General features: G+C 29.0%; 2 protein-coding genes across 2 annotated transcripts; both read right to left on the bottom strand.

Annotated features, from left to right (window-relative positions):
- Nucleotides 1-3,590: 3,590 nt before the first annotated feature.
- Nucleotides 3,591-5,720, bottom strand: LOC107624139 (polyphenol oxidase, chloroplastic). Its single transcript, XM_016326600.3, has one exon. It carries the CDS (start codon nt 5,671-5,673, stop codon nt 3,916-3,918), a length of 1,758 nt encoding a protein of 585 aa, XP_016182086.1. The 5' UTR covers nt 5,674-5,720; the 3' UTR covers nt 3,591-3,915.
- Nucleotides 5,721-17,339: 11,619 nt separating this feature from the next.
- On the bottom strand, nt 17,340-22,242 carry LOC107622631 (uncharacterized). The gene is made up of 8 exons (XM_021112821.2): nt 21,644-22,242; nt 21,459-21,570; nt 21,227-21,349; nt 20,303-20,492; nt 19,803-19,881; nt 18,932-19,322; nt 18,625-18,782; nt 17,340-17,848 (listed from the first exon to the last, which is right to left on the bottom strand). The coding sequence occupies exons 5-8, from the start codon at nt 19,872-19,874 to the stop codon at nt 17,552-17,554; spliced, it is 918 nt and encodes a 305-aa protein (XP_020968480.1). The 5' UTR covers nt 19,875-19,881; nt 20,303-20,492; nt 21,227-21,349; nt 21,459-21,570; nt 21,644-22,242; the 3' UTR covers nt 17,340-17,551.
- Between the last annotated feature and the right edge of the window lie 4,182 nt (nt 22,243-26,424).

The raw sequence follows: 26,424 nt of genomic DNA, 5'->3' as shown, positions 1-26,424 counted from the left end.
TAATTGATTTTAAAAACTTCACTAATTTTTTAAAAATTTGTACACGAAAAGTTATTATGAGTATTATGGTTTGGTTTGCAAAATTCTTTTTTTAATTGTAAGTGGTTACAAATTTTACGGTGACAAGTATTTAAAATAAAAGTGGTTCCTTAAAAATAGAAAATATGATTAATTAAAAAATTAAAATAATAAAATATTAAATTTAGAGGCTAAATAAAGACTAAATTTTGTTCTACAAGTAGCATTTTCTTAATAGAAGAATGCTAGGGGCCAGTAACTTTTGTGATTTGTAGCCATCAAATAGCCATCAATGATGGTTTTAATGGTGTGAGATTGGTTTGAGATTTCATCCAATGGCTCACTTTTCTTTTATAGTTATATGCTGGACAGAATTTAACAAAGTTGCTGACCCCTAGACTTATTATTCCTAGTATTATATTGAAAAATGCTACTTGTACAATAAAATTCAGCCTTTATTCAGCCTTTAAATTTAATATTTTATTATTTTAATTTTTTTATTATTTATATTTCCTATTTTTAAGAAATTAATTTTATTTTGAATACTTATCACCGTAAAATTTGTAACCACTTGCAATACATTAATTTTTTGCAAACTAAACCAAAAAATTCGTAACAACTTGTTGTGTACTAATTTTTAAAAAATTAGTGAAGTTTTCAAAATCAATTAAACTCATTCAATTATTTCTTTTATTCAAAACTCATGTTAAAAACACATCTAAAATTAAATAAACAACATAAACACATTCAAACTTATTTATGAACACATCTAAATTATTGTCATTATAGTTCTAAATTACATATTGAACACAGAAAAAATTAAACTCAAATACACATCTAAAATTATAAGAATGCACTCTAAATATTTTATCAACACATCCAAAACTCATGTAAAATATATATATATATATATATATATATATATATATATATATATATATATATATATATATATATAAAAGAACATAATGAACAACATAAACACATCCAAAATTAAGTATTGACACATCTAAATTAGGTTAACATTACAACTCTCAAATCAAACATGAGTGCAAAAAAAAATTATCATCACAAATACATTTAAAAAAATAGAACTTTTTATTAAGCGGAAAAAAAAAAGGATAACATATCTTCATGAATGAACTCAACCAAATTTTTTTAGAATTTTGCAAATAGAAATACCAGGACAGAAGGAGTGCGACGTGGGGGAGAAAACAGGGAAGGCGCGGGAGAAGGGGGCGGTTGTGCATGGCGCGAGGGAGGAGACGTAGAGAAGCCGATTGATGGAGGAGGCACGGGGTGTGCGCAGGGGAAGTGCGCGTCGCGGGAGGAGCGCATCACCGAATGAGGAGATCGTCACAAAGGAGTGCGCAATGCGGGAGAAGACGAAAGCGGCCATATATGAGGAAAGGGAGGCGCTGCAGCTTTGGATCTTTACGGAGCGAAGATTTTACTAGTGATTTATGATGGTTTAAGATTTATTTTAAAATTTTAAATTCAAAATTTTGAATTCTAACTAATTTGATTTTTGGATGTGTATTTAAATTGTAATATATTAATAATTAAATATATTAAATTTGAAACAAAAATTTAAAATTTAAATTTAAATTTAAATTTCAGTTTGATTTAGTTTGTATTTTAAATATGTATTTAATTTTAAAAAGAAACTAAATTTATTTATAATTTGTTTTTAAATTATTATAATAAAAGACTGAATATTGTACAAATTTTAAAGGATAGCTAATTGAATTGTATTATATTCAGTTGTGATTATAGTCCTTCCACACTATCACAAAGGAAGCTATCCGCAGTTCCGTGACCGTGAGGGTGTGTTCATACTAAGCATCTCCATAATCATGATGATGAGCGGCACTTATATGTTGAATTTGATTTCAGATTTTTCTCTCTTAAGATTCGCTTACATACACGGACAAATCTAAAAATTTTAATATAAAAATTTTAGATAATTTTTTTATTTTATAAAAATAATTAATATATAATTATTAGAGTTAATTTTTTAAAAGATTTATAAAAAATATATATATATAAAATTATAAATTTTTTTTATCATTTTATTTTTAATATTACATAAAGAAATATAACAATATCATTAATACATTACAAAATTATAAAATACCAATAAATTATAGTGTGTTTAGTTAAAAATTATCACATATTTTATTAATTAAAATTAATTATTTTAAAAATTTTAAAAAATTTAAAAATAAATTATAAATTATTAATTGTTTGAAAGATACAATACCCTTATAAAATACAAGATATAAGATATTTTTATAAATTTTTTCTTTTAACAACGTAAATTTAAAAAAAAAGAATATTTTTTACAAAAAAAATCTAAAGTGCATAATGTGATTACTAAAATATAACTATGTAAATAATTATTAATATAATAATATAAATATCAAATATGTTAATATAAAAAAATAAATAATTTTTTAAAAATAAATATAAAAATTATTATATAAAAATTAATTTAAAAAGTATAAAAATTTGAAAGTATGATATTAAATTAATTAAATAAAAAATATTAGTGAATTAAATAATTAAGGCATAAATCTATTATATAATAAAAAATAATATATATAAAATTATTAAATTATATAATTTTTTTAAATTTTAGACGAGTCGAGGCTATTACCCACTCCCTCTAGATCCGTCCCTACCTAAATAGCTTTCCATACACATATGCCAATAGTTGTTGGCAAGAGGTGAACTGTTTTCCTTTGTCTCTTCAAAGGTTAAAACTCACATGTATGTAATTTTTTTATAATAGACAACAATTAGATAATAATTTAGTCGAATTTATTAAATTATTTAATAATTTTTAAATATTAAATTTAAATAAAAATAATTGTACATAAATTTTTACTCTTTAAAAAACATTGCAAAATTATAACCTGATGAATTTGTTGGATAAAAAAAAATGCAACAATTGGCCAACGAAAAAGATAACATTTTAAAATTTAGAAGCTGCATATCTAAACTCTAAAAACTATATTTCCCAAATTTATGTTTGTTCATCAATTATTTTTATCGTTTAACTAAATTTAATTCTAATGTATGCGTTTATACTTTGAATTTAATTTTAATGCGATAAAATATAAAATAGTTATTCAATTATATAATGTCATATTAATAAAAATAATTATATTTTATATTAATTATATAAATAATTATAAAAGAAATATAATTATATATTGTGTAAAATATTTTACACAATTAATATATTAAAATTAATTAAATTCGTATACTTTATATAGTATTTTAAATAATAAATTTAAAAATTAATTATTTTTACTGATATAATAATATTAATTAATTATTTGTGTAAAACTTTTTTATCCAACCTACGACAAAAAGTCAATTTTAATTGGCTGTCAAAAATATATTTAAAGTAAGAATATTTTTTTTCTTGAAGCAACGCAAGCACTTATTTCATCATTGGTTCATCTGAAATTACAGTAATGATAACGGTAATGTTAGGTAGATAAAAAAAAACAAATAAAATTTATCTTATTTAATATTAATTAATTGTTGTAATAATTAATAAATATTAAATAAAATAAATTATTCTTTGGTTATTAAACATTTTCCAATGATAACATATACAAATACTGATGTAATAATACTAATTATAATTAGTTGTGTAAAACTTTTTTACGCAACCTACGAAAAGTCAATTTTAATTGGTTGTCAAAAATATATTTAAAGTAAGAATATTTTTTTCTTGAAGCTAATTAATGCAAGAACTTATTTCATCATCGGTTCACCTGAAATTACAGCAATGATAACATATACAACATATTCTTCGTATGCATGAGATACATGGATCATATTACACACATCCATCAAATTATTAATAAGTGGTTGAGATGTTTAATCTGCAACAAGCTCGATCTTGATGCCGCTAATATGAACTTTACCCTTCCCATACCTTGGAACCAACGTAACCATAATCTTATCATCATCTTCTGCTTCCAAATCTTCCAACAAATCCGTCAACCCTAACCTCAAAACAGTTTTGATCTTCTTGTTCTTGTGCTTGTGAGAGTGAGGCACACTCACAAAGCTTCCAGCAAACTCCGTATTGTTGGGCCCCACAACCTTGTCATCTTCATCGTTGATAAACACATCAAACTTCACCGGTACACTCCGATCAAACTCGATCCCTTCGATCACCAAAACTTCTTCTTCCTCCTCCTTCTCCTTCTTACTCCTCGACTTCTTCGGCCTCTTCACCATAGTACTCACAACGGAATCCAAAACCAACGGAAACTTGGCATTTCTCGAAGCCTCTGTGGCCAAAGCCGCGCCAACACCAAAACGTTGTGCGACCTTTTTCGCCTTAAGCCCACGCCGTGGCGTGGGCTTAGCATTCAGCCAAGGGATGTCTACGTCTTGGTAGACATACCCAAGATTTTTAGAGTCAAGACAATCCTTGACTCTAACACGGACAAGGTTTTTGTTGTCGTCGTAGAACAAAAACCCTGACTCTAACCAATCAGGGTCGGTAAAATCCTTTCTTTTTCCTCCGAGCGATTTCCACACTGACCACATCCTATCCACGTTGGAATGGTGGCAATAGAATATAGGATCTCTCGCAGCCGAATAGAATGTCCCCATGTCCTCGCCGTTAGGCTGGTTGATATCTCCTGTCCACAAATGGACAGGACCATGGGGAACATTCTCCAATGATCCCAAACCAGGATCAGGATCGTCGCCGGCGCGGTAAGGGTTTCCAAGGAAGAGTCTAGAAGTCTTTCCATTGGAAACAACTTGCCTATACATTATGGAGAGGTTGGAGGAAACTTGGCCTTTGGAATTAGGGTCCTCAATATTGAAATCTAGGTCAACTAGAGTTGGTGGTTGATGAGTAGGGTTTCTAAGCTTGTCATAAAGAGGAGATTTGGAGTCAGCATAAATGGAAGGTAGTTGCATGCCACGTGGAGCATCCCAGTTCCAAAAGGGTAGGGTAAAGGTAGGATCATCGATCAAGCTTGCCAAGATTCTCTCATGGAAGTAAAGGTACCAACGGTGAAAAGGAAAGAAGAGCCATGAGTTGTGGACTTGGAGATCAAGATCCGGGAACCCTACTTGGTGATATGCACCATCACAATAAGCACAATGGATATTGGCTTGTTGGGTGAAATTTCTTGGATCATCGGATGGTAACGCTTTCATAAGGTCAACGGCTTTTTTGTACTTTGCCAAATACTCATCGTTGACCAAATGTGCTGCTGGTCTTACCCTTAAGGGTGGGTTTGAAGGAAGCTTGAAATCTATGATCTTTGTGTTAATTGGAGGACAACAATTGGTGGGTTTTGCACCATTGGGTAGGTCAGGTGCACCGCACGTGCTTAGATCTGGTGGTGATATAGGAGCAGCATAGGCAAAAGGGTTGTTGTTACCACTTAGGGTATAATAAGCACCACAAAGCCCTCCTAACCCTATTAGAACATTTCTTCTAGGTGTTTCTGACGATGATGATGATGATTCATTGTTGGTGTTTTGGTTATTACTACTACTACTATTGCATGCAATTCTATTAGGAACTTGTTGGTGTTTTGGATTTCTAGTAGAGACATTATTGATGGTGGATACGAAGGAGGAGGGTGAAGAGATAGTAAATGACATGTTTAATTTCTTAATGTATGTGTGTGTGTGTGTGTGTTTCTAATTAGAGTTTTCTCATTCCTTTTATAATAACTAGAGCTTGCATTGCATTGTGTGAGGAAATTTCTAAAGTAGTTTGCGTGTGGTTCGAAGTTTCCATAATGCAATTCTAAATTGAACACTCACACCGTCACACACATAAGTATAACTAACTTTGTATGTAGTTGAAACTTGATTTTAGTTAATATAAAGGTGAAAATTCAGGTGAAGTCGACTTCAACTGTTAGATGAAAATTTAGTCAAATAAGTCAAATCATCTCACGACTTTTAGGTATCAACTTCACGTGAAGTCGACTGCACCTGAGTTTTTACCTAATATGAATCATGAATAATGCACGTTATTTGATATGTATTTTTATTAATATTTATATCGGAAGTCAATATATATCTCTATTATGAAGATCTTTCAGCCATCTAATTCCACGTACGTAACCATATATATATATATTGCACATGTTCTATGTAATTTTCTTTTACGATATATGGGAAATTATATTGACTAATCCCTTGGGATAAAAGTATAAAACCAAAATTTCAACTCCACATACATTTTTTCTTGTCAATCTTTCAACCACATTTTTGTACTAATGACACGCCATAATTTCTTTGCAATAAAAAGTCTAGGCGTGATATCTGCTATCTTTGACAGAACTGATCAAATTATTTGCAATTAACTGCTTTATTTAAGACCATTATTCAAATTAGTATGCATTCAACGTTAACATGATGATGATGACTATACTAAAGCATGCAATTTAATGAGTAATTAACATGACTTTAAGTCTATGATGAAAATCGAGTTTAATTGGTTAAGGATTCAAAGTTGCAAATGCAGTAACATGAATAATAAGACATCATACCTAATTGTCATATTATTTAATTAATTTTTTTATAAAGAGACCACTTCTATAAAGATATTGAAAAAAAAAATACCACTCTCAAACTTTCTATATACTCTAATAGGTAACTAAATACACTTTATGCAAGGATGTCATATTATTTAATTAATTTTTTGATAAGGAGACACTTTGATAAAGATACTAAAAATATTTTTTTTAAAGACATTTATATGTGTCGTAATATTATTGGACATCTTTATTAAATCGATTAATAATTTATTTTTAATAAGCCAGAACAAACTCGGCTTATTATAGCAATAATAATAAACATAATTGTCCACACTATAATTATTAGACCCGATTTAATCCGACCGATTTACACAATTTAAACCGAATCATGTTTAAATCTTTTTTGATAAAAAGACAAATATATTCCTGATATTTGTTTTAAAAAAACTAAAAAAAAATGATCCAGTGGATTATGTAAATTGGTCGATTCGACCGAATATGATAACAATTAGATTTATTATTATTGTTATAAAAAAATCGATTTTATTCTAGTTTGTTAAAAAATTTAAAAATAACCAATTTATTAATACATCTAATAACAATATGACCCATAAGTATATTTATAAAAAGACGTTTTACACGTCTTTACTGATCATCCTCCTTTTAATAATTAGTATTAGAGAATAGTTCAGTTCAATTTCAACTTTATTGTTTTTTTCGTGCACAAATTTAACTTTTTTTCTTCTTTCGTTTTTCTCGGTATTATCTATGAAAACTTAGTCCACCATATTAATTCCTGAAACGTATAATTCATTGCCTATATGTCTATAACGAAAATTGAGTTAAATTGAGTAACTAGATTGGTCCCTCATCTTGGTTTTTAATTTTACACTTATTTTCAATTTATCTTATAACAAATACATAAACGATTATATGTTTATAACCCGGTTCATTTTTGTTTAAAAAATTTGATTCACCAATTATACTATGCTCTCGTTCTCTACTTTCTCATAAACAAAATAAGAAATATTAATACACCAACACTTTAGAAAAAAAAAAATAAAAAATCGACTACTATTAATTTAAATACAAGATAAACACACATAAAAATGGTTAGAATTTAAAATTTAAAGTTTAGATCTAAAATTTATCATTTTTCTATCAAAATTAAATTAAGGGTATTCACATATGGACTAGTTCTTCGTACCCAAACATATTTTTTGAATTTGAATTTATTATTTTTATTCATATAAGTTTTGGATTGAGTTCAATCGGATAGATTTAGATTAATTTAAAAGGTAATATTTTATAATTAAAATATATATTTTATGTTAAAATTAATAATAAAATATTGTATTTATATAATTTAATTAATATTTTTTATTAATTTATTATATATAATTTACAGTATTACATACGCTAATTATATATTAAATCAATCTAATTTAACTCTAATTTATTTTGAATTAATTCAAAATCGAAAAGTTCAGATAAAATATCTTATAATGGAGTCTAGATCTAACCAAACTGTCCTAACCCACAATTAAAAAAATATATTTAAAAATATGAAATAAAATATATTATTAAATTTATTAACCCTAAGCGGACATGCATGTAAATGAATAATCTAATAAAGTCTAAACAGTTCCTTTAAAAAAAAAGTCTAAACAGATGTGATCATAGTGTGTGGCCAGAAAAAAAAATAACCAGAAAAGTTTGACAAGCAACTTTTTATGTGTTGAGACCTCACTTATGTTTTGGCGAGGAATTAAGGTTGCTTGTCGGCTTCAACTTTCTCTTTCTCTACTTTGATTTGCGCCTCTCTAAACTCGTTTTCAGGCCAATTGCTAGCTAGCACTACACACAAGTTACTATATTACTAGTATTTTGTCCGTAATAATGCTATTTAGAAATATAAATATTTAAAATTGTATTAATTTTATCCTGATATTATAGAATTACATTTTTTTATAAAAAAATTTAAGGGATTAAAATTCTCATCAACTAAAAAGATAAAAATCTTTGTAGATAAAAAATATCAAATAATAAATTTTTTAGTTATTATTTTTATGTGAAAGACTTTAATCTTTTACTAATAATTAATTTTAATATTTATTATCTAAAATTTAAACAAATTTAATATGTATATTTTTATATTTAATTAGGTATTAAGTTTATTACATAAATAAAAATAATTAATTTTTATACTTGTTAGTTAAAAATAATATTTTTCTTTTTTTTATATAAAAATACAATTAGATATTAATATAAAAAATTTATGTTAATAGTTATAAAATTAATTTAAAATTAATTTTTTAAATAATTGAATCTTGATTTTAATTATTAATCATAATATTAGTATTTTGTCTAAATTATATGTAATAAATATTTAAAAAAAGAAAAATATAAATATAAATTAAAAAGATAAATAGTAAAATTTAAAATTAAATAAAAAAACTAAAAAAAATATATAATAATAATATATTTTTTATAATTTTATGAATTTATTTAAATTATATTATTTTATTAATTTTATTTTTTTATATAATAGAAAAATAGAAAAAGATAGAGAATGAGAGAAAAAAAGACAAAAAGATAAAGAAGAAGACAGAAAGTTTATTAATTTTAAAAAAATTTATTTTAATTATAAAAAATATTTCTTAACACATTTTAGTTTGTCAAATTAGTAATATAATTTATAAGTTATGTATAGAATAAAAAGGATAAAAAAAAGGAAAGAGGTAAAAAAGAAGATGAAAAGAAATTTATTAATTTTTTAAAAATTATTTCATCTCAATTTTAACGAAAAAGTATTATGTGATATATTTTTATTGTTAAATCAATAATATAATATAATTATATTATTTTAATATTTTAATATTTAATTTTAATTTAATTACAATAAAAATATTATATTATATATTTTAATCGTCAAATTTATAATTAATTATGAATAATAATATATAAAAAAATAAAATGAGTAAAAAAACAAAAAAAATAATTCTTTAATTAAAAATTAATTTTAATTATAATAAAAATAATAAAAAAGTCTAGGAGGCCAACAACTTTTCTAAATTTTGGCCAGCATGTAACCAGCAAAGAAAAGTGAGTCATTGGATGAAATCTCACACTAATTTCACACTATTAAAATCATCATTGATAGCTATTTGATGATTACAAATCACAAAAGTTACTGGCCCCTAATACTCTTCTAAGATAATATATAATATATTTTAATTATAAAATTAATAATATATCATTCGTTAATAATGCATCATAATAATCAAGAAATTTTTTTCCATGAGTCTGAAACGAATATTTATTGTGTTTCTGTAAGTTCAGTTGTGACGAAATGATGATATCATATACATATGAAGGAACACATACCATTCAATATCAATTAAAAGTCAATACCATCGATCACATACTTATTCAAGGGGCTTTCCTTTTTTTCAAGAGCTATTTGAAATAAAAGAATAATTTACTTTTGATGCACGTAAAATGTTTTTAAAAAATATCATAATAGATAATGAATTATTCCTAAAATCTGAAATTAAGAGTTTTTATTAGAAAACAACATATTAATTAATAATACGTTTAATTAATAAAATGACGGATAATGCCTATTAATTTACTAGTAGTAGTAGTACATATATATAATTAATTTGTCACACAAAATTGAATAGAGATAATTTATATTTTGAGATAAAATAAATAAACCAACCCTGTTATCAGAATATCTATTAGGTTAACTAATCTTAGACGAGAATAAATTATACTACTAAATTTAAGTCTCTTAGCTTAAAAGCTTAAATTTAAAATGTACAAATGGTCTTGTTTTGAACTCCGACATTTATTTAACCAGATTAATAAATTAACCACCAAATCGATTCATTTTGATTGTGTATAAATGGTCTTTAATAATATACTTTGAATTCTTCTATGTTTAACAGAAAAGTAAAACAATACGACATTAGGGTTTTTCTTTTTGCTCATGATGGAAGTTGAAAAGTACCATCAGCAAACAATCGAGAAGTTTTGTTTTTATGATAAATAAATAAAAGATAACAAGAACACAAGGATTTAAACTGAATAAAAAAAAAAAAGAGAAAATTTCATTCTCCTCTCTTGTAAAATGTTAAAATGACACTTTTTTTTTTCTTCTATTTTATAAATGTACATTTCTTTTCCTTTTAACTTTTAAAAAATCTCTTCTTTAATTCATTTTTTAAAAAAAATAAATGATTTTTTGAAAAAATACCCATTAATAAAAATTTTATTTTTTATCATTAAATTTTGCTTACCAAAATACCCTTTAATAAATTATATTTTTACCAAAATATTTTAGAAAAATTAATAATTAAATTATTTTTTTCTAAGATACCTATCCTTCAATAATTTTTTAATTATTAAATTATAATTTTACTAAAATTTTTGTTAACAATTATTTTTATATTTACTATTAATTTTTTGATATCAATATATATTATTTTAACATTAAATAAAAAAATCTTACCACTGTTAATATGTATATATAACATTTAATATATATTGATATTGAAAAATAATCTTACTAAAATTTTTTATTTAATGTTAAAATAATATATATAGATATCGAAAAATTAATAGTAAAATATAAAAAAATTGTTAATGAAAATTTTGGTAAAATTATAATTTAATAATTAAAAAATTATTGAAGGGTATTTTAGAAAAAAATAATATAATTATTAAATTTTTTTAAAAATACTATTTAATCAATAAAAAAATAATTTATTAAAAGATATTTTGGTAAGAAAAATTTAATGATAAAAAATAAAATTTTTGTTAATAGATATTTTTTTAAAAAATATTTTTTTTTTCTTAAAAAATGGATAAAGTTAGCATTAGTTAATACAAAAAGTTTAAAATGAATTAAAGATGAGGTTTTTTAAAAGTTAGAAGGGAGGAAAATGTACATTTATAAAATAGAGAGGAGATGAGTGTTATTTTAACATCTCGCAGAAGATGGGGGAATTTTCGAATAGATTGAAATTGAGTACAAAAAGAATAAGGAAAAGTCTAGAGGGCCAGCAACTTTGTTAAATTCTGGCCATTATGTAACCAGCAAAGAAAAGTGAGTCATTGGATGAAAGTTCACACCAATCTCACACCATTAAAACCATCATTGATGGCTATTTGATGGCTACAAATTACAAAAGTTGCTGGCCCCTAGCATTCCTCAAAGAATAATTTTATTCTCTACCCAATTTCTTGACGCAACAAAGAAGGGACTCTTCAACCTAATTTGTTAACATCATAGTTTGGAAATTAAATCGAAGGGACTCCTCAATCTTCTACGTAATTTTTTAATGCAATAAAAGAGGAACTCCTTAGCTTCAATTCTCTACACTATAGTTTCATCACTAGGGGGGTTTTGTTGATAAAAAAAATTGGACATTAATTGAAAAAAATTTTCGTTTTTGCACAGGACATAGCGGGTGATGATTTTTAATAAGTACTACAGTTTTGTTGCTTTGTTGGGCCTCTACCCATTTCATACTTTCCTTTGGGCCTTAATTAACCCTTGTTTCATGCTCAAGTTTCATGGGAAAGATGGAACGCAATTTTTTGTTTTTTGAAAAAAAAAAAAATTTCCTGAAGAAACACTTTCCCTGTAGGGTTATTAATTTATGTTTATCAAGGGTATATTAGTAACAAAAGTTTTAAAATTTTATTTACTTTAATAAATACATAGCAAATCAAATATTAAAAATTTAAATTATATATTTTTTCTAAAAAAATTTAATTATTGATAATATTAACATCTATTCTAAAGGTATATATTAAAATTATTATCGATAGAAGTATTGCAAATTTTTACTTTAATAAATACATATTAAATATATTAAAAAATTATATTTTATGTAAATTTTTATAAGCTAGGTACCATATATGATTCTATGAATGTGCCTTTGATTGATGCATATTCCAATTTCTAAGAGTAAGTGCGCCTCATTAGCTAATGGGAAAAGAATGAAGAAGCAGCATAAGTTGCCTCTAAAAATGAAATTACTACTTTGTACACTCTCATTTTCGACCAAGCAAAATCCATTATCATTGCACTTTATTTTAGCAAAAAAAAACAAAGATGAGTTGTCGTTAATTAAGTTGACTTAGCTTGTTTATAGTAGTTGATAGTGAAATTGTTGCGCATTGAATCAATTCAATAAGCTTGAGAAGGAAATTGGAATGCTATATATTTTAGTTTTCCCTTGTAGTTAACTTTTGATGATCGCATAAATAATGAAGATATTTGGATTAATAAAAAAAATGCGGTAAAGTACTTTAATTTACAATGTATTTCGTTCTGATTTTTAACTAAAACGAGAACTTTAGTGAAGTTATAAAGTTTAATATCATTAATTTTTCAAACAATTTTTAGCATATTGTCAATTTTCATTATGAAATTGTTCTAATTTAGAACAATCACATAACTACATAAGTAATAGAATTTCAAACCCCACTCCTTTTAAAAAGCAAAAATGGCTAAAAAGAAGGGTTTAAAAATTAAAAGGGATTCACATCTTGTTTTGAACTTGTTTTAAAAAATTTTATCGTTCTTAATTAGTACACCTAAAATCCTACTCTAGAACTCTAAGCATCGAGTATAAAGTGTTTTTAAATAATCAAATATGACTTTTAATAATGTAATGTCAAACTTGATAAGATTTTGCTATTTGTCCTTCTATATGAATCCTTAATGCATGTTATATGCATATGTATGAGTAACATCACCATCACTTTATTTATTTATTTATTTCACTTTTTGTTGGGGTGTGTCATGTGTGGGATTTTATCCAAGAAATATCAAAATTAGCTTCGCATAAGGACTTGAATATGTCAATTCCATATATGGTCTAAGTAGTGTGCATAGCAAAAGTGATCACTAGGTTTGGTTTCCAATAAGCCACTATTAAAAATAATAAAATTTAAAAATATTATACATAAGGTGTCCAGAACCAAAGAATTTGGCCTTCCATGACATGGACCATCATTTTCATATGTTCTTTCCATTGGCTATATAGCCGAAAACTCATATTAGTTAACCATTCCAAACTACTCATTATTATTACTTATTATGATTATTGTTAAGGCGTGCTTGCTTTCAACAGGCTGGGAAGATTGCTTGGATCTACAAAAGTACCACTAAGAAAAATCGGATACTTATAAATGTCAGAAAATTCCTCTGAATAGAACTTAAATTTAATTTTTTTTTCTCGAGAGACATTTATAAAGGTTCAAATCTTCAAAAAAATTCTTAAAAAAATCGTATACTTTACCACTTTTAAACTTCTCAATCTTGGGTTCTTTCGCCTATAATAATAATAATAATAATAATAATAATAATAATAATAATAATAATAATAATAATAGCGAATATAAGGATAAGGAACGAAGTATAAGGATGGGAACAAAACACCCTGTGTCTTGTGATTGCTGTCCTAACTAATAATGTATCTTGTACTTGCTAGTAAGGGTCTATTCGAATTATAATTCATCACAGAAGACAAAACCTGGATGAGTTATATATGAGACTCCAAAAAATACCTCACAAATGTAAAAGTTATTCCGAAACTCAAGTTATTAATAATTCAAAAAAGAGAATAAGAGTGAGATGTGTTCTATTTTTTAATTTGCTTTATCCTATATAGTAACTGTTTTTTAATATTTTCGGTTATTAAGATATTAGTGAGAACGTGTGTGGGTTACAATGCGATTATATTTAAAGTTTTAATGTCTGTTTTTACTATTTTTCCGAGCTATTAGGAGTAATGTGTGAAAAATTTTGTATATTTTACTTTAATGATTATATCTATTTGTTTGACTTGTTTTTCGAGTCATGTCACAGTTATCGAGTAATACGGAATGGATCAAGTAGTAACGATCGAGTTATAGGTATAGCGGTTGAGTTATGCGTAACGTAAGTGGTAGCTGTTTATGAGTCATGAAAATCCTAACGTTCTTTTAATTTAATTTCTAAATTATATCTTGTAGAGGCCAAGTTATAGTGTCCATATCACATCATAAATTAAAAATCTAAAAATGTTGCATATGCGTAATAAATAGTCTATAAATTAATTGTTATATTTTTATTTTTTTATGTACACATAATATAATTGAAATAAGCAAATCTAAATTAGAGCATATGGGGGGTACTTATTGTTTATTTTTAGGGGGGTGCTGTCGTTGTATTAATTTCAATTTATTTATGCATTGTTTTTTGTGTGTTAGATTAGTGTTATAACGCTATGTTATCCTCGCTATCTAAATGCTTTGTACGAAATATTAACTTTTTGTGGAAAAAAAAAAAGGACAAAAATACACATAAATTTTCACACAATAGACCAATATACACTCTATTTTAATAAGTCAAGTATAAATACCACTATCAAATTCCGTTAGTCATTTCTACCTTTCTATCACCTAAGTAACTATTCAGGTAATAGTGGCTATCAAGTGGCACGTTATTTGTCATGGTGGTTCTCTACATTATGTAATCCCATTTTATAATGTTCAATTTTTTATTAATCCCATCAATTGTTTGCAGCATCTTCTTTATCCTTCCATTTGCTTTCTTCTATATAATTCCATTTGCTTTTTTTACTATTCTCCTAAATTTTTCTTCTTTTTTTTTCGGCATCAACAACTTTATTAGCCAAAATAAAATAATTACACCTCAATTTAACCTTCTGCATTCATGAATTCGAGAACATTTCACATAAATTGCATAGCATTTATCATCATAAACAAAACAAAAATTCATCATAATAGACAACGAAAAAACAATCTCCTTGAGTTCCATTCTATCACAAACTCAAACATCATTGCATCAAATTTATACAAACACTTATCGTTGTTGTAGTCAAACTTCTTTCTATTTTTTGGCGCAGAAGAAGAGTCACCACAAGCACTTACACAAATTTAGGGTATATTCCTTCTTGGTTGATATTATGACATTTTGATTGGTTAGGGTTTACAAATCTTCAATATGAACTGACGCGAAGAAGAATTTAAAAAATTTCATTTTAATATTTAATCTTTTATTTATTTTTATTTATTAAATCCAAGTCACACATTGTACAAAGCCATCGTAACAAATAATGTGCTATCTGACCATCATTATTACCAAAAAAGTTATTCAGATGACAGAAGAATAGAAATGATTAAAAAAACTTGATATTAATATGTACACATAACTGATTAAAATATTAAAATGTATATTAGATTATTATGTGAAAATTCATATATACTTTTGTCCTCTCGTAAAATTTAGATTATATGGAATTCCATACACTTTTTTTAAATAACAACGTGCTTCAAGAATCGGAATAGATTTGAGTATTCTTTTTCTTATAATTCATATTTTTCAATACATAAATAGACCAAGCTAATTTGGCTTTGCTGTTGAAGATTTCAAAGGCATTTTTTAAAAGAAAGCACTTAGGATTTTTCTTCTTTTATTTAAAACATTTTCAACAAAAGATGTACAACAGTAAAATTCTGCAAAATATTAGAATGAAATTTGTTTCAACAAATTCATAGAATCAAAATAAATGACGTGATAATTGAGAGAGTCATAATTGAGAGCATATATATAACTTCTTATAATAGATAACTAATTTCCTAATAAAAACTACAAATGACTAATATAATTATTTTATTGAAACCAATCTTGATTCTCCCTCAACCTAAGAAGTCAAAGAAGAAAAGACCCTAGGTCTGCTACTTTCATGAAATATGGAAAATAATGCACTATTATTTTGCTTCTGAAGTACCTATTCCGTAACAGTGAATCATTCTATTATCTTAATTCTTCATTATCATACATGAGTTTCACGTGGTGCATTTTAAGACATTTTAGACGGGTGACACTCTAAGCTGACTTGAGTCCAAGTTAATTCAACAGCTAATTGACAATCGATATTTCAATTCAGCATTTTTAATTTGTTAGACTTCGTATTAGAGTTTGCTTCTTTGATGTGGATCTAGAAGTAACTAATAGAGTACCTATTATTAGACTTTTTTTTTTTTTTACCAAAGATAGGAGACTCGAACCCGCAACCTCTTAATTGAGTATGGGGAGACTATGCCATTTGAGCTATAACTCATTGGCACCTATTATTAGACATTGACCCCCCAAAATTGATCGGAATCAGAAATTGATTTGAGATCCAAAGAGATTGAAATTGACTTTTTGATAATGCAACAGGTCAAGATGCCTAAACAATACCAAAATCTATTTGGTAACAACATTTGAGACTTCATGGGATTATACATGAACTTGCACACCTTCTTGATGCAATGTGACCTCTAGTTTTGTGATTGTCATATTACAGGACCCACCACTACTAACCTAATAAGATTCAGTTCATCCATTAGAATATTGCTGTAAGTTGAAAGTTTTAGGCCTTGTTTGGAACCAGTAGCATAAGAAGACAGGCCATAGACAATTCATTATGTCGTGTTTCATAGGGGTCTTGGGGAAGAATTAGGATAATGTTATGGTGCATTGTACCTTTCAATGAAGAGTGAAGATTACTCGTTTTATAATAGAAAAAAATCGTCTACAAATTTAGTTAGAATCTTCACTCTTCGCCGAAGAGTTCCCAAAGAATTAACACGGATGAAGAGACAGAGAGAAATCCATCCTAGCCATTGTAAGGGTAGTAATAGCAATTTTCACCCAAATCATGCCTGGGGGGTTATTATAGACGAGATATACTGTAAAGGAGAGTCAGCAAAGAAGTCAATGTTCAGAACATATCTCAAAATAATGTGGATTCGAGTCCTTTCTAGTTTCTATTGCTATGAACACTCTTTTCATAAGCACAGACATATACTCTGACCTTGGTTGACTGACCAATATTAAAGCCACCTAAACTTTGTCAATACCCATAAAAGAAGGGACAAGACACCATAATCAATACCCAGAATTCTTGGCGGAAGAACTTCTAAGATTGCTTGGAATCTTTTCTCACTCTGCTCTTAGAATATTCTAATGACGAGAGAAAAATTACAAGAGTTGATAACAAGGCTATACTAAATGTAATGACAAAGACTAGGTTAGAATGTGCCTTTTTCCCAGAAGGAATTCTCCAAAGAACGTCAGCTTCATACATAACATCAGCATCATTGTTGGTCAATTTGAAGAAATAATTTTGATTTTCTGACCTTTCCTTTGTGCTGCAGCGCACCAGAATATCAGGCATACCAAGTTCAACTGTGGAGTAGCCACTTTCATTTAGAGGCTGCAATAGAAGGAGAAGGAAGGAAAGAAAATTAGGCAACACAAGAATAGTCTAATATTCAAAGAAAACTAATTTTTGTTCTTTTCCATGTTACAACTACGAAGATGTTAGAAGTTTTAAGACTACTAGTAAAATTAAATTATCCTGATGAATAGATATCCTATTGATTATTAATGACTAAGTAGATACTGTCACCTCATTTCATCCAATAACTCATTATTTCTATTGAAGATTTCCACAAATATTTTCTGACTCAATAGCATTTCTCATTTTCAGATGGGGTTAAATTCCACTTGGACAATAAATATTTTGAAATTTTATTTGTGCTTCCAGAACTTTCAAAACAAGAAAGGATGCCATTGCCACTCGACACTACTAGAACCGATAACAGTAGAGTATTACCACATATCAGGGAGCCTCATGCAACAAAAGGGGGGCAATCCCCCCCCCCCAAAAACTTCAAATTTTCTTTATAAGTTGCGTACAAATTTTAGTTTACCCCCTTAAAAATTTTATTTTACTCTCTATTGCAAAATTAATTTTTGGCCCCTCCCTAAAAATTCAACCTAGCTCCACCCCTGCGCCGTATATAGCACCAGTGAATAACAGAAGCAAATAGAAAAAAATGACTTTCCCATCTTTATATCATAGCGAATGCAAGACTATACTATAAGCTTTTATTTTTTAAAACATTAGATTAAAAAATATATAACTACACGGAGCTAATTGAAAATGGCACTAAAAAAGAAGAGTAATTGAACTTAATAGCCTCTTACTTGATAGCGCGCATGCAATGGAAGCTCAATCTTGATATCAGTTGGCTCTAGAAATTTATTTGGGTCAACAACCAAATGTATTTCAACAGCAGAACGATTAGACAAGAAGGAAGGAAGTTCCAGATTTGTATCACCAAAGACATCAACATCATTGAAGACTGCAAGGAAAGAAAAAAGTTCATTGGCATGAAAAAATGAGATAGTCCTTTTTTTTGTGTCTAAAACTTAGGTTTTTTTTAAAAAAAGTGATAGTCCTGAAACTATGAATTTCTTTTCCTTTTTATTCTGAAGCATGTAAAGTACATACCACCACGCTGAACAAGTCGCTGTAGTTCAAATGGATCAGCAAAAACCCCGGTAGGTAGTCTTTCAATAATTATGAAGTCACACGAGGAGCTTAGAAGTTGGGACGAAGACTCTAATTGCTGAGATTGAAATTTTAGTAACGTAGACACATGACGATGAGAACCTTCGCCAATAAGATCTCGCTTCAGAACTGACAATCTTGGCACAAAATCATGGTTTTCTGGAAGCACTTGACACAAACCAACATTGTCTTCTTGAGATATAAAATTATCAAAAACTGAATCATGTAATTCTATGTGCCTGTCAAAATAAGATTGCATCACAAATTTCTTGACGGGATGAAAGGTTCTTTCATTTCCACTGTTGAAGTTTGAATTTGCAGAATCCACAATCTAGAATTGCAAAACACGATTTGCCAAAATTAAAAGAAAATAAGGGCATGATGTGGATGTCTATATGAGCACGAGCATGATTGCATTGAATTCTTTCATGTGTGTATCAAAGATAATAATCGTAAAATTTGATTATTGCTTTTGTCTTTCAGAAGTGACTTGGGCTAGAATTCTCCAAAATGAGAATTCTTATACTGAAAAAATTAAAAAAAAATTGTTTACATTTGTATAAATATATTGCATTGAGTGTAGATCCCATTCCTTGATTTACAAGATTCTCACTTTAAAGGGTTCAAAAGTACAAAACCAAGAAGGTAATAGACCAAGCACAACTGACAGATCTGTATAGGTATGATCTAAAATTCTAAATTGCACTAAACAAACATGTAATGTATTTTTTATTTTGATAGGAAAATAAATACTATTGGATAGAGAAGAGAGTAAGAGACAAATTAACTAAGAGGATATGAGATAGCTTACAGGAGATGATATAAATGAACTCCACACCAACAAATATATACACAGTCCAATAAATTGCCTCCAAGTCTTCATGGAGAAACTGAGTAACACCACAAATTTGAAACAGGTGAAAGATTAGAGAATCACTAACTAAATGATCAATGAATCACATATGCCATTTGTTTTCAGCTCCTGCATCATAGTTCATAGATGACAACTTGGCCAATTGAAAAAACAAACTAATGTTCCTTCTTTTTCACCCAAAAGAAAAGGCAATAATCATGCTAATAATCATTTTTTTTCCGGCGAAATTACTGGGATATCTATTTAAGGCTAGTTAACTATGAAATATAGGCAGTGTTTGTGCAGTCAAAGCACAACACCATTTGCATTTTCTAAAATAAATCATTGAAATTCTGATTGTTTAACGAGTGCTTAAAAGTTGTATCAGACATTTACTGGATATAATAAAAGGGGTGCGCATATACACAGAGAAGAGCTCACATGGAAAGAGACCTTACCTGTACGCGTGAGTAAACCACCAAAAAGTTTCACTTAAGATCTTTGGAGTTACTACAGCACCAGCTAATTGAGAATTAAGATGAGACACAATCCTCTACAACAGAATTGTATGTCTTTGGCCACATCAACACTGAAGAAGCAGTAGGTTTATTTTCTGTTTAACTTTTCCAATCAGGACCTTGAACAGAACTGCAATAAATAAATAAATAAAATTATAAACACAAACAAAAGGATAAAGAGCATGAAGGATAAGAAACCCTCAAAGTTTCCTAAAATACTTCAAACTTTTCTTAAAACGTCGTAAAGTGAAATTAGTTAATCAAAAATCCAAGTTCCTTTTAAATCCATTAAAACTCCTTCAAATTTGCTTATTTGATCAACTTCCAAAACATAATTATTTTCATCTTTAAATTGACTTTAAAACCTAATTCGTTCCTAAAATAATTTACATTCAAAATATAACAATTTTCTTAATAAAAGAATTCAAACCTATTTCATATATCCGTAATTCAATTCAAGGCATAATTCATTCTTTTTAAAACTTCGTTTCAAATAAAGTCTCGAATTTTATAAAAAAATCGGCAGCATCTCCCCTAAAACTTGGACTTTGCCACCTTTTCCGGGTCCTAACAAAACCAATCATCAACTCTTTCCAGCAGGTTCAAGACCAAATCAGTTTCCAATAAAACAAAAACTCAACTTTCAGATTATCAAAAATCATTCAAATCAACCAATCCAGAAATCTCCAATTTATCAAAATCAGACATTGTTTCAATCAAACAGGCAACCATATTTGTCCAAGATAAAATCAGACAATTCACAAGACAAGACTCACATAACCACCAGAAATACATTTCGCACAACATATCTATTCATAACAATTTCCAATTTAAATAAAATTAGTTTGTATAAAAAGCCCCTACCTGGCTACCTCAATACGTTGAAATCACAACCCAAACTCGCTAACTGACTCCTTTCGTATCCACCCGAATCGACTGCAATCAAAACCTCAGCTCCAAACCGCTTTCTCAGCCACCACAACGACTCTAATCGCAACATATAGTAACCGAGATTAACTCTCATAACAACTAATGCTACAACACCTCAACGTATAACAGAGCAGTATCTAGAGGGCTTTCAGATTGGAATGCTTACCGAACGAAGAAGGAACGGCTGAACCGAAACAGCGGCGGTCTCCGAACCGGTTCGGCGGCAGCCCAGCAGCCACTTCAAGCGGCAGCGGCGACCCGGGCTCCGGCAATGGTGACTGAAACCCACATACAGAGACGATAAAGCTTCCGGAATCTTAAACGAATGAAAACCAAATTCAAAACCCTTACCGGCAGAGTTTTCCGGCGACGGCAGAAACAGCCAGAAGCTTCGTCGGTGGTCCCGGAAGTCACAGAACCACTCCCGGCGGTCAGAGTCACGGAGACGCAGCTCCCTTCTCCGGCAGTAACACCTGCGGCGGCTTGAACCCTTTCCTGACGGCGGCAGTTCCGACGGAGGCAGCGCCGTCGACGCGAACGGCGGCTGGGCGCGGTGGTTGGACTCCCAACTCAGCCTCAGATCTCTCTCTCTCGTCTGCTCTGCTCCCGAACTCTCTCCTGGCAGAACCCCTACGGACGGCGACGGCGGAACGGTGGCGGTCAGTGGCGCGACGGCGGCGACTGGACGCAGCTCCTCCGTCTCGCGTCTTCTTCTCTCCCAGCGTCGCTCAGTCTCGGCCTTCCTCCTCGACGCGACGCGGCGGTGGTCTTCCCTGGACGACGGTGGCGGCGCGACAGTCCCGAGCAACGCGGCGGCAAATCGGCGAGGACGAGCTCCCTTAGCTCGCGTGAGGCAGCTGCTCCCTCGAGCCTTCCTCTGGACTCAGCTCGACAGCAATGGCCTCGACAGCTACATACATGTGCAGTGGAAAAATAAATTAATAAGCTTTATTTTATTTTTTTAAATTATTATAATTATGCATTATTCATTAAATATTATTTATAATATAATTATAATATTTTAATATAATTATAATAAAGATATTTTTTTAAAATAAATTTAAAAGAGAAAATAGTACTTTTATTTTAGAAGAAAAATGAATTTATGAAAAATTGACACTTCATTTTTATTAGTTGATAATGTATTAAATATTGATTTTATATAATTATAATAAAGATATTTTTTTAAATTAGTATGAGTTAAATGTTAATTGTAATATAATTATAATAAAGATATTTTTCTAAAATAAATTTAGAAGAGAAAATAGTGATTTTATTTTAGAGGAAAAATGAATTCATAAGAAATTGACACCTCACTTTTATTAGTTGGAGGAAAAATTCAGTTTTAGTATATTTCTCGTTATTATATATTTTTCTCTAATCATATATCCACTACTGTTTTCTTTCCTTCGTTTTAGCCTTCTCAGTCATTCTATTAGATGTAGTTGATAATTATTGAAATTCTTTGATTAACATAAGAGAAAAATATATTATTATATGATAGAATTAATAGGATAATTCACGTTATTAAATCAAACTCTATCTAATATTACATAAATCACCCAAAATGAATAACGTTACTTGAATCACCCATAACAGATTTATATATAAATCAAAACAGATAGGCTAGATTTATGTTTGTACATAAATCGAAACAGCCATGTTCCAATTATATATGCTCCTAGTAAATCTAACGAGGCTGTTTCGATTTATATGTAAATGCAATGTTACCTAGTAAATCTAATTGAACCGTTTCGATTTATGCATGCAACCGTATGTGTAGTAAATCTACACCCACTGTTTCGATTTATTTTAAATCATGTTGTTTTGATTTATTCAGGAGTTAAACGATATAAATCATGTATTTACCTAAGTCATTAGGATATTACAAATTTTTATAATACTCCTAACATATTTTAAATCATTTTTTTAAATTGTTTTGCATGGAATAAATTTTTTTTCTAGTATAACTTAAATAAATTTATTAAAAAAATTTGTTAAAAAATGTATTTATTCAAATTTCAAATACAATATTCTTTTACATAATTAATAATTTAAAAATTAAAACAATTATTTTATTTCATGCGAAACAATTAAAAAAATTAAATTTAAATATAAATATTTATACATATACTCAAATTTTAAATAAAATATTTTATGTAATCAATAATAATTTAAAAATTAAAAAAAATTATTTTATTCCTCCATTAGCTCGCGTGCGACAGCTGCTCCCTCGAGCCTTCCTCTGGACTCAGCTCGACAGCAATGGCCTCCACGGCGACGGCGAGGTAGGCGCGGTGTTCTTCTCCCTCTTCGATCAGACGGCGGCGTGATGGTGTCACCTAGTACGCCGGCGCGAGCCTTCCGCTCCTCCCTTATTCTGCGGCTCAGTCTCCCTTTCCCTTTTGTTTCTGCTTCTGCTTCTTCGTTCATGGAAGGAAAGGAAACCGTATGGATGTGATGGCTGCGCAGCAAAGCAGTGAAGAAGGGGGTTGGGGCTGCGCAGCATTGAAGAGAAGGAATGGAGGGGGAAGGGTATGTCAATTAGGTTAAGGGACAATTTGGTAATTTTAACAAAATTAAGGTAATAGGGTTAGTTTTGTAATTTCAAATAAAAGTAGGGATAGTATAGTAATTGAAACCCAAATTAAATCTAACACTAATTATATATAGAAGATACTATTTGTTCATAAATTTTATAAATTATTTTCAATAAAATGTCCAAATCAAATAATTAGAAATAATATAATTAAATCCTTTATTTTCTCAAAACAATAGTGTCAATATTTTAAAGTATTAATTATTTAGTCCAAATCATATAAAAATTCTTATTATCTCACAACTACCAACTTTACAATTTAAACAAGTGTAATAGCCCGTGCCATGCACGTGATAAGATTGAAATTATAATTTTAAATTTTTTTGTTAAGATTAATTTGAATTATAATAATTTGATTAATAAAAATGTAACATATATACTCAATGTGACCATAAATAGTTAGTAATAAATGTATTAAATCAAACATATATACTCTAGTAATTAAATGTAACATATATACTCTAGTATTAAAGAAGCTGATCACATAGCCTGGGAAGCCTCCTCAGACGGATCATTCACTGTGAAGTCAGCGTACCAGATCCTTGGAGAGATCCAGCAGTCTCCGGACAAGATTTTCTGTTTAGTGTGGAAGTGGCAAGGCCCTGAACGTGTCAGAACCTTCCTTTGGTTAGTGGCGCATAATGCTATCCTCACGAATTCAGAAAGAAAGCGTAGACATTTGACTAGTGTTGACTCTTGCCCCCGATGCCACTGTCAGGAATTGTCAACCATTCATGTGCTGCAGGATTGCTTCTATGCAAGAAACATTTGGAAAATCCTAGTCCCCTCTAATGAGTTACTTTCCTTCTTTAATACTTGTCTTAGCGATTGGTTGCTGCAAAACCTTACTGCTTCTAATAACTGGGCCTACTTATTTGGAGTTACTATGTCCTCAATCTGGTACTTTCGCAACAAGTTAGTGTTTAATGGTGAGTCTGCTCTTGTCCCTAATGTTGTGCATCAGATCCAAGCACGGTCTGAGGAGTTCCTTAGAGTGAACGGAAGTAACCGAAGCCATATGAGTATCCAGGGTGCTAGTGAGTGCCTTATAAGATGGACTCGGCCTCATGAAGACTGCATTAAATTGAATGTGGATGGATCCTGGTACGCACATAGGAGTAACGCTGCGTGTGGTGGAGTCTTCAGAGACTCAACTGGAAGTTTTTTGAAAGGTTTTTCCTACAATGTGGGCAGCTGCTCAATTATGCATGCGGAATTGTGGGCAATAATTCATGGCTTGAATATTGCTATAGCGAATGGGTACCAGAACCTTGAGGTAGAATCGGACTCAGCCTCTGCTATCAACTTCATCATCTATGGTTGCTCCCCAAGCCACCCTTGTGCCCCTCTGATTCAGGATATGTGTCCTGGCGGCTCGAATACAACATGTTGGCTGGAAGCATAATCTTCGCGAAGCTAATTCGGTAGCAGATCTTTTTGTTAAGAAGGGTCAAGACCTTCCCCTTGGTTTGCACCTCTTTGACAGATCCCCTCCGAAAATTAGTTATGCTCTTATTTGTGATAGTCTCGGGACCTTCGAGTAAGAGGGTCTTAGTTTTTGTCTTGCTGTTCTTTTTCTGTTGTTTTTTCCTTGTTGGGGTCCTTGAACCCTCGTTGCTTCACCAAAAAAAAATATATATATACTCTAGTATTAAATGTATTAACTCTAAAATAGTTATTAATTAGTTTTAGTAATTTAATTTTTTCAATAAATCAAACATATATACTCAATGTGACCATAAATAACCTAGTAATACTTAGACCTACCAACAATTTTTTATATATTGTTTTACTGTCAAGTAAGAACATATCAAAATCAGCTCAAAATAAATAATAAATTATTAGAGAATTCTAATGCACAAAATTCTCTAATAAACAATAAATAATTTAAACTCATCACTAAAAAATAACTCAACACTTTTTTTTGATACCTGCAAAACATATACCTGAAATAATATTATATCAATGTTAGTATACAGTTTTATAATTATCGACCATATTTACTATACGTGACTCCTTCTTAAAAGTTATTCTACATACATGTGTAGTCGAAAGATAAATTACTGGACTTTATTTTATTTTTTTTAAATTACTATAATTATGCATTATTCATTAAATGCTACTTGTAATATAATTGTAATATTTTAATATAATTATAATAAAGATATTTTTCTAAAATAAATTTAGAAGAGAGAATAGTGCTTTCATTTTGGAGGGAAAATGAATTTATGAGGAATTGACACTTCACTTTTATTAGTTGATAATGTATTAAATATTGATTTTATATAATTATAATAAAGATATTTTTCTAAATTAGTATAATCATGCATTATTCGTTAAATGTTAATTGTAATATAATTATATTAAAGATATTTTTCTAAAATAAATTTAGAAGAGAAAATAGTGATTTCGTTTTAGAGGAAAAATGAATTCATGAGAAATTGACACCTCACTTTTATTAGTTGGAGGAAAAATCTAGTTTTAGTATATTTCTCGTTATTATATATTTTTCTCTAATCATATATCCACTACT

Source organism: Arachis ipaensis, chromosome B10, assembly GCF_059453495.1.
Source record: "Arachis ipaensis isolate K30076 ecotype BB chromosome B10, ASM5945349v1, whole genome shotgun sequence".
NCBI lineage: Eukaryota > Viridiplantae > Streptophyta > Magnoliopsida > Fabales > Fabaceae > Arachis > Arachis ipaensis.
This window is presented reverse-complemented; position numbering and strand designations above follow the sequence as displayed.

What these genes read in the sequence shown, in the direction of transcription:
- LOC107624139 (XM_016326600.3), bottom strand. Translation starts at nt 5,673, where the DNA reads ATGTCATTTACTATCTCTTCACCCTCCTCCTTCGTATCCACCATCAAT.
- LOC107622631 (XM_021112821.2), bottom strand. Translation starts at nt 19,874, where the DNA reads ATGAAGACTTGGAGGCAATTTATTGGACTGTGTATATATTTGTTGGTG. An exon ending in GTTCATTTATATCATCTCCT is followed by an intron (nt 19,323 to 19,802) that starts GTAAGCTATCTC and finishes TTGCAATTCTAG; the next exon opens with ATTGTGGATTCTGCAAATTC. An exon ending in GCGACTTGTTCAGCGTGGTG is followed by an intron (nt 18,783 to 18,931) that starts GTATGTACTTTA and finishes CTTTCCTTGCAG; the next exon opens with TCTTCAATGATGTTGATGTC.